The sequence below is a fragment of the Primulina tabacum genome, chromosome 1 (assembly GCF_025594145.1).
Source record: "Primulina tabacum isolate GXHZ01 chromosome 1, ASM2559414v2, whole genome shotgun sequence".
Taxonomy (NCBI): domain Eukaryota; kingdom Viridiplantae; phylum Streptophyta; class Magnoliopsida; order Lamiales; family Gesneriaceae; genus Primulina; species Primulina tabacum.
This window is the reverse complement of record NC_134550.1, coordinates 8,257,209-8,266,166: the sequence shown is the minus strand read 5'-3', so window position 1 is coordinate 8,266,166 and position 8,958 is coordinate 8,257,209. Positions and strand designations below refer to the sequence as shown.

General features: G+C 34.6%; 2 protein-coding genes across 3 annotated transcripts in view; one reads left to right on the top strand and one right to left on the bottom strand.

Annotated features, from left to right (window-relative positions):
• Positions 1–1,378: 1,378 nt before the first annotated feature.
• The window catches only part of LOC142539388 (large ribosomal subunit protein eL15-like), an 88,415-nt gene continuing 80,835 nt past the window's right edge, over positions 1,379–8,958 (bottom strand). The window contains exons 1-4 of one of the 2 annotated variants that reach the window (XM_075644820.1): positions 3,591–3,697; positions 3,266–3,432; positions 2,670–2,867; positions 1,379–1,766 (exon numbers count right to left, since the gene is read on the bottom strand). In XM_075644820.1, the coding sequence (XP_075500935.1) occupies positions 1,521–1,766; positions 2,670–2,867; positions 3,266–3,432; positions 3,591–3,594 (615 nt within the window). In that variant the 5' untranslated portion in view covers positions 3,595–3,697 and the 3' untranslated portion in view covers positions 1,379–1,520. Of the gene's footprint in view, positions 1,767–2,669; positions 2,868–3,265; positions 3,433–3,590; positions 3,698–8,958 lie in introns of those variants that run through there. The other variant, XM_075644828.1, reaches the window with a different exon arrangement.
• On the top strand, positions 6,584–8,839 carry LOC142539381 (uncharacterized). The gene is made up of 4 exons (XM_075644809.1): positions 6,584–7,142; positions 7,820–8,051; positions 8,230–8,323; positions 8,416–8,839. The coding sequence occupies exons 1-4, from the start codon at positions 6,667–6,669 to the stop codon at positions 8,688–8,690; spliced, it is 1,077 nt and encodes a 358-aa protein (XP_075500924.1). The 5' UTR covers positions 6,584–6,666; the 3' UTR covers positions 8,691–8,839.

The following is an 8,958-nucleotide window of genomic DNA, read 5'->3' as shown; positions in this document are numbered from 1 at the left end:
GTCACAAAGAAAATGTTGAAAAAGAGGTATAGATTGCAAGAATCCAAAATATTATCTTATTTTTCAGTTCAGGTGAATTTTTATTCAATTTCTTGTAAATACGCGCGCGCGCGCGCACACACCCCATGCATAATAGCTTGATTTGCGGATTCTTTGAACGAAAAACATTCCTACATCTTGAAGGGAAAGACAGAGAGAGGTACAAAAGGAAAGCACTAAGGAGTCCACCCTTTTAAGCAAATTACTCAAATCCCATTATGTTGTTTTAGAAGATTGAAGTCTTTTTTCAACTTAGTGTGACTTTTATTTCTCAATTGGGTACTCGCCAAAGACCCTTTAGTCTTTATCTTTAATCATTAAGCTTATCGTCATTCTCACTTTCTTTCCACATTCACGTTTTAAAAGTTCATAATTAGCCATGATTTTTATTTGTGTAGTTGGTGACTATATCTTACATGGAGGACAACCCATTAGGCCAATATGGAGGAGACCCATTCGTTGGTTTGGTGCCTGCAATGCATAATGTAGATCTAAATCTTAGTTATTAATTAGCTGAGAGTTGGCTATATGACGCATTCCCATTCTAAACTTGATAATTTGCACGACGCTAAAACGCAAACATGCCCCGGCATGTTCTTTTTGGATGTTCCATTCCCTATCAACAAAGTGAATACAGCAGCAGCACATGTATTCCAAGCCGGGGACAAATAAATCCGGTAACTATGAACCTCAGCCTAGTGGCTTTTCGGTGAGGTAGATGCAGAAGAGGTAGCACGGAAGTTAAGATGGATCCAAGGCTTTTACAAAATGGAGTGATTTATGCTGGAGAACAAAAAATATGCATATATACTCAATACTTGATATCTGACTACACACACAGTCAACAACAATTGCTAGTTTCTAGGGCTATATACCGAACGCCACCTTGAGTTTCTTCACATCTAGTGTAACTTCATCATACTGAGTTTTGGGACCCAAAATTTAGACAACGCGTGGATCCATTGGCCAGGTTTGTTATCGACTGGAAATGAATCAAGATCTCAAAAGTTGGAACATAGTATCTTCAACTCGGTTTGATTTCCCAAAGGGTAGACCAAATTTAAGCCTTCTCATGGTCTAATATATAGTCTCATTTAGTTAGTACTAATCAATGGAAAAACATTAGCATAACACTTCCACCTAGAAATGATAATCTACCCTTAGAGCACCACCACATAGGTGCATCTAAAAGTAAACGTTTATCGACATATATGTGGAGTCCATTGATTTTTTAGTTGACCCCACATATATTAATAAATATCAACCCTTAGATGTATGGTAGGGTAGCGTCGTAAAAGTTGCTTGGAATTTCCCCACTTCCACCAAGACAAAAAAGCCATTCAAGTCAGACAGTAGATAAAAAAATTAAAGAGTTCAAAATTATGGAATACAAAGCACGCTCCACAAATAACATTCAAAATTACTATCGCAATCTCAAAATATTCAAGTCTTACTGTCGGAGTACCAAAATAACAAGAAAATCATCGATAACGGCGAAGGGACAATGTTTGGTTCCTCTTCCATGTAGCCCTTCTTGAAGGGCGTGCTTTGTGGTGAAGGTGGCCCTTCCCTCGTAGACCTCTGTATTTCTTTCCTGCTGAGGTAAGTCCCCTCAGTTCTCTGTGTTTGTGAACTGGATTGCAAATCCAGTTAATCCTTGGGTCTTTGCGGATTGTAGTATGGGCAGGATCGATCAAGATAACTTCATAATACTTGTAGGTAGAGTCCTGAAATTTACAAGAGGACAAAGAACATGGTCTTTAAGTAAATGGGAAGATCGGATGTTTCACCAAAGCATGCAAAACCCGACAATTATAACTAATTGATAACAAGTACATTACGCACAAGCTAGCCTTTTCCAATTACAAAATCCACCAGATAGATAGAAATACAGCATGCCCAAGCTGTTCTACATAAGATTGTTCAATCAATGTTTTTTGGTTTCTGAATCTTTTCTTGAAGGGAATTGGAGGAATGTTTCCCGATTAAGTAAACCACGGGACAATTGACAACCTAAGTAATCTAACAGTCATTGAATGGTTAGCTTGTTCACAACTACGGTGTTAAACGAATCGATCCGGGAGGCAAGCTTTCGAGTTGACTCGATAAAATATTTTATTTGTATTCGAACTTATCGAACTCGAGTCAAACCCATGATATAAATTTTTTCAAGCCGAACTCGAGTTAAAATTATTTTATTCGATAACTTGCGAGCTGTTCGCGACCAATAATATTTTATTAACATAATAAATATATATACATTTCAAACCTTCCGGACATTTCGAGTTTTCAACCAAAGTTATCAAACCTTGATATCCGAGCAATAGCTCGAATAGTTCATGAATAAGTTCGACTATTTCGAGCCGAAATAGAACTAGAACTTCATTTCGAGCCGAGTTCGAGCCAAAATATTTGAAATTTTCGAGCTTCTCGAATATACTTAATTCAAGTCAAACTCGAGCCTTAATTGTTTACTATTATTCGGCTCGATTCGGCTCGTTTTCACCCCTATTCACAACCATGGCAGTTAAGTTATCATGGCTACAGCAGGAAGACAAAACAAAAGCTTTATGTAGCTAAAGCAAAGACAATAGTTGAGGTTGAAATGTTCACAAATAAAAGATGCAAACCTCGTTGATCCAATAGGAATTCAAAACCCTCAGCCCACCCAGTTTCCTTCCAGCACGCTCTTCTGCAACTGAACGTTTGCTTCGCTGAAATTTCAGCTGCGTAACACCCTGGTTGGTGGGCTTTCCATACACGATACCCTTAGGAACCGGCCTCTTCCTTCCACCGCGTCTTACACGGACACGGTAGATAACATATCCCTGGTAGATATCATTAATACCACTGATCAGCGAACAAACATGGTGAAGAATAAACATTTACCAGGATATCAAGAAAACAACAATCTTAGCCAAGAAAAAAAAGAGCAGATCCATCGCAATTATCTTATCTTAGCCAAGAAAAAAAAGGGCAGATCTATCACATTTATCAATAGCCCATCAAAACGATAAGAAAATCCTTCATATTTACTAAATCACACAATCATGAAAAGCAACTGCATCACAAAGCTCTTACCATGAATCCTCCGAACCCCCACACCAAAATATACGAAAACAAAGAACGCAATTGAACATAAAAAAATACCAACCACAAAACAACGCCGTCATCATGATTAAACATATTCTCTTAAAAAACCATTATATATGCATGATCCATTTACTTGCTTAGCTTTGTAACCGAGGCGTCGGGCTTTGTCGGGGCGAGTCGAGTGAGTGACTCGAACAACAGACGGAAGCTGACGGTACTCCCAGCAGCGCACCCTCAGCAAGAACCTCATAACATCAGATTGCTTCTTCTTCCACAACTCCGATACGTACGTGTACGCACCTGCAATGCAAATAACCCCACCAAATCAAATCATCAGAAATAAAAGATCAAAACAGCAAATTTCAGATACAATATTATTTAGATGAACCAACAATTAATACGTAAAATGCAATTGCAACGAGAAAATTAGGTTTCGCAAAAGGTCAGCTCAGACGCACCCATAGTTGCTGCTGCAGCGGTGGAAGCAGAGAACCAATCTGGATTTGGAGTCAGGGTTTTGATTTTTTTTAAAAAAAAGTTAATATCGTCAGTTGGGCCTCATTTTGGGCTTGTTTATTGGGCCTCATTTTGGGCTTGTTTATTGGGCCTCAGTTTGGGCTTACTTATTGGGCCTTCCTGATGAGTTTTCATTGTGAGGAACCCAGTACTGCTTTTCAAAATCCAACCTAACTTCACCCAGTTGCAACAGTGTTCTCGTGTATGCGATGAGTGATAATATTAAAAAAAAAAGTATTAAATAATTTTAATAGGAAAAAAATTAGACATTATATTAAAATTAAAATTTTAAAATATTTTTTCTATAAAATAATTATTCTATGCGTAATATAATTGTTTAAAAATTCAAAAGTATGGATCAAGATAAAGAAATATTTTATTAGCATATGATAGTTAAATATAAGATATAATACATTTAAATAAGTTTTTATGATATTTTTTGTCAAACAAAATTGAACTTTCTTTGTACTGTGAGAAGAAATGTATTTTTTGTTTATTAAAACACATACCATGACCCAAAGTTAGAGAATTTAAAAAAAAAAACACTTTTTTCTAAAGCACATTTCTTGTTCTAGTCAGATACTCCTTGCACTATCAATTTATCAGATCACATAAGATATTTTCACCTGTAGGCAAACGGTGAATCCCGACTCCAATAAATTTGCTCTTACTTATTAAAAAAAAAGAGAAAATAATTTTAATCGTATTTCAACATTTTAATAAGGATTCAAGAATCAGTGATTATTTGACATAAGATGTTCATTTTCTAAATTTAATATGTGTAGTACAAAATGTAGCATAATTTATATTAGTGGATGTTATTTCTTATATTGAATTTAAAAAAAAATTAATAACAAATTTTAAAAATCAATAAATATATTTATGATATTTTATTATAATTTAATTGCAGTAGAAGTTAATTTAGTTACAAAATTGATATCTTAAATTTACTTTATGTACGTGTACACATCATATTCATATATATATTTAAAAAAATAATATTATTATAATCTTACAGCTTTTAAATAAAATAAAATAAAATATCTTAAACAAAAATTTCTAATTTCATAGTTTTTATTATATTCAATATTTCATAAATACTAGGGCATTCTAGTATAATAATAAAAGCAAGTAGTGAAAGAAATTTTAGTGGTTAATACGAGTAATAATTAATATATTTAGTTACTAAATAAATTTGAAATATGTAAGACGAAGTGGATAGAATGTAGGAGAGGATCGCGCTTGCTTTTCGAGAGCTTGAAATGTAGGTGATGCGTGTGTTTATCTTGTTTTAAAAAATAGAAATACCACGTTTTTAACATATGGTTTTAAATATAGATACGTTTAATGATCAGTTTTGTGAGACGAGTTTTCTATTTAAGTTATTTTTGAAAAAATATTACTAATTAATGTAAATATAGATAAAGTTGATTTGTTTCACATATAAAGATCCATAAAATGTCTCATAAGATATCTACTACTACATTTTTTATGTTTTTAATTTTGATAGTGATTAATTTGAATGGTAGGATTTTTAGATTTGATGCGAATAGACTTCAATGGCTATCCAATGGTGTGCTTAAATGAATGGATTTTTAGGTTCGGGGGAGGAGAATTTGTAATAATAAATTCAAATGATATCAATATTGGATATATTTGAAATTTATTTCAATTAGAATATGTCTCACGTGTGACAGTCTCGTATGTCTATATTCGTGAATTGGATAGATCAATCCATATTTTGAGCGAATAGTAATAATTTTGGTATAAAAATAATACAAAAACTATTATAAGACCGTTTCATGGCGCAATTATGTGAGACGGATTTCTAAACCGATTTAACTCACGAAAAATTATTTTTTTATGTCAAAAATATTATTTTTCATGGTATAAATGGGCTGGGTCGACCTGTCTCGTGGATATAAACCCGTGAGACGATCTCATAAGAGTGCAACTCGATAAAAAAATAGAGTAGGTCTCATGTGAGACGATATCATAAGTCTATAACCGTGAGACTTGTTGATATGATCCATAATTATTTTGAACAATAATATTTTTGGCATGAAAAATAATAATTTTTCATAAGGCGGGTTTGGTCAGAAATCTGTCGCACAAAATTGACTCGTGATATCGTCTCACATGATTTTTCGTGAAAAAGAATATTTTTTTTATGAATAATTAGGTCGAGTAAGTGATCTGTATTATAAAATTAACTGATGTGACGATCTCGTAAAAAAATTTTATGTTCCAATTAAAACAGGATTGATAGGAGAGTAATTCGATATCCTCTTAGTTAAATTTAAAACAACCCAAACATATTTGAAATCATGGATTAAAACGTATTTATGATTTCAAATTATTCAGTCCAAAAGGAACTAAGACATTTTAAACCGGTAATCATAGAAGCTATTTACATTCCTGTTTCAATTTAAATGCAATCAAAATAAAATGTTGAGTCAAGATCTCATAAAATTTATTATCTTTTATCTAATATCCGACATATTATTATTATCAATATTAATATTGTACATGTTATTAAAAGATATGAATATTTGGATATATACTTTTTGCATCACATTTAAAAAAAAGAAGCCACTTTCTAACAAATTAAACACATATTTGGGAAGGATTTGGATAATTTATTGTGTTGACAAGACATCATTTGATGTTGTGCATTTTTTACACGAGATGGTCACGTGATCATTTTGTGGAAATCATATCATATGAGATAAATTTAAAAAGTTGTCTAATTAAACAGATGATCATGGTGCTGTGTTTTCAACACAGCTAATTATCCAAATCCAGTTGGGAATCATTTGAAATCAGAAGTAGAAATTTATATATCCCTAATTAAATCCTACAGTGTCTTGGACAATTAAAATATGCCATCGAAATGCATACAAAGCTTTGATTTTTACCAAATAAAAATAAAAACCCAACACACCATGCAGCGTCACCTTTCTCAGTTGTGTGAATAGAAAGCCAAGGACAAAAAACGGTATCTATATAGATAAGAACATGCGGAAGTATCTCGGGGGCGGCAGCAATATGGGTGGAGGAAGCGGGATGCTCAGAAGCGTCCACAGAGCTGTCAGGGGCGGCATCGGCGGCGCGCCGCCTGACCCCTTTTCGCCTTCCGCCGGCTCCGGCTTTGTTTCCACTTCCACTTCAAGGAAAACGAAGAGGTCTCGTATAAAGCAACCGTCCTCTCCGAACAGAAACTTAAACCTCTCTAATTCTTCTTCTAATAATAACAATAATGGGTCGTCGGCTTTTTCTTCACTGATAAATCTTCCAATTTCTGCTGCTTCCGGTGCGGCTACACCCGCGTGGGGAGCTTGTTCTTCTCCTACTTGTGACGATTTGGAGTGGGAGTATGTGGAGGGAAGCGGTGGAGATGAAAAGGCGGCGGCGCGTGCGTTTTACGACGATTTTGTGTTTACAACTGTTCCATCTAGAGATGAAGTGAAGCACGCAGTTTCTGCTCTACAACAGTAAGAGTTCTTGAATCTGCCAATTTTTAAGAAGTATTTTATTTCTGTTTAAATTATTATAACTAAATAATTTTATGTTTGTATTTGATTTAGAAGGATTCTATGAATTTTAAAAGTTCTTGAATATACGCTGGTTCATGAATTCTTAATATCGTTAATCGGTGTTGAATGTTGATTCTCATCAATTTATTGTTAAGTAATGGGCAAACTAATGACTGAAAATTTGCATGCACGTTTAGGTTCAGTTAGAGCTTTGGAGTACCAGGAAAATTTTTCTTTGAAAATAGATCTTGGTTTCAAGTGATATGAACGAGTGAAGAAACAAGCTCCACTTGGGGTTAGTTTTGGTTGGGAAAATAACTTTTTTGTTATATGACTTGTTATATTTTGTTTTTTGGCGAGTATTCAAATTTTGGTTTTAGTGCAGTAACTTTGATATTTTTTTTATTTTTAATCATATTTCAATATAGTATTGATTGTTGAGGCGACGCTAAAAATTTCTAAATGTCTAAAATTGTTGATGTGGTGCAGCTTACGACTACCAAAATTTGACAAGTTAACTTACTAAACCCAAAATTGTAGAAGCCAGTGGATTAGTCAAATATATTTAGCCACTCATTCAGTCTTTAGTTGTATATATACTGATAGAGCTTATGTTTTGAGTTATTTATCTCCAGGGTTGCTGGTATACAATGTCCAAATGAAGAACTTGCAGATGATTCAGGCACGAATTTTCCCAGCGGAGATAGAAGTCCGATGGGGGCAACAAAGAGTATATCTTCTGACCAGCTCGAGTTGGATTGGGTCGAGTCCTTTCCGCATCTCTGTGATTATAAAATGTTGCAACCTCAAGGATCACAGAGAGTTTATGATGCCTTCCATTTATTGCAGACCGATCCTTCTGTTGAGGTTCTTCATCAGTACTATCTTGTTTCTGTCTTTTTTATTCGAGCTACCGCAGAAAGTTCTGCTACTTCTTCAACACACACACAACTTTAGCCTTTGGGCGAAAATCGTAATACAAACGTGAGAAGTTTCACTTTTATTGTTTGAGATTTGATTTACTGAACTGTGATACTTGTTTTAGAGGATGGTGATTTCTTTATCATCCGACAAAGCAGTTTGGGAGGCTGTCTTGAACAATGATGATGTTAGGGAGCTCAAAAGTTCGATCACTCAAGGTTTGTCTGAAACGCCTGCGCTAAATCTTGAAAATGTGAAACAATTATGAATTCAGTGTAACACGTGTTTCATTGCTAAACTTCTCGATTAGTTGATGAAGAAGTAAGGGAAAGCGCTGAGGCCTCCCCTGATGATGGATCCAATCCATTGAAGGATATTATGGATTGGGTTTTCAATAACGCTAGTGCGAAAATCATGGAGCTGATTAACAAGATGACGGAGATCGTGCATGACATTTTTCATCCTTCAGACGAAGGCGAGAGAGATTGTATTATGGATCCTGTCGAGAAGAAGCTTAGAACTTCTTTGCTTCTTTCCGTTGTCGTCCTATTGATAGTTGTTATAAGTCGAGTCCAGAGTGCTTGATCATAAATCTGTCGAGTTCATTGATGATTCCTATTGTTGTGCACCTTTAAATCGAGGGATTTCGATCTTGTGTTGTACATTCATGTCGGATGTGTAACTGGTACATGGGGGTTACGTGTAAAATAAACCAATCTTTTTTCAATCAGAACTTGGATATTTAGATTGTTAGTTAATCTAGTGGAGCTGAAATATCAGCTACTAGAACCTATCACAATCCATTTTTAAACTAATAGAATTCTGGGATCTGTTGGAAGTGGATCAAGTAGGA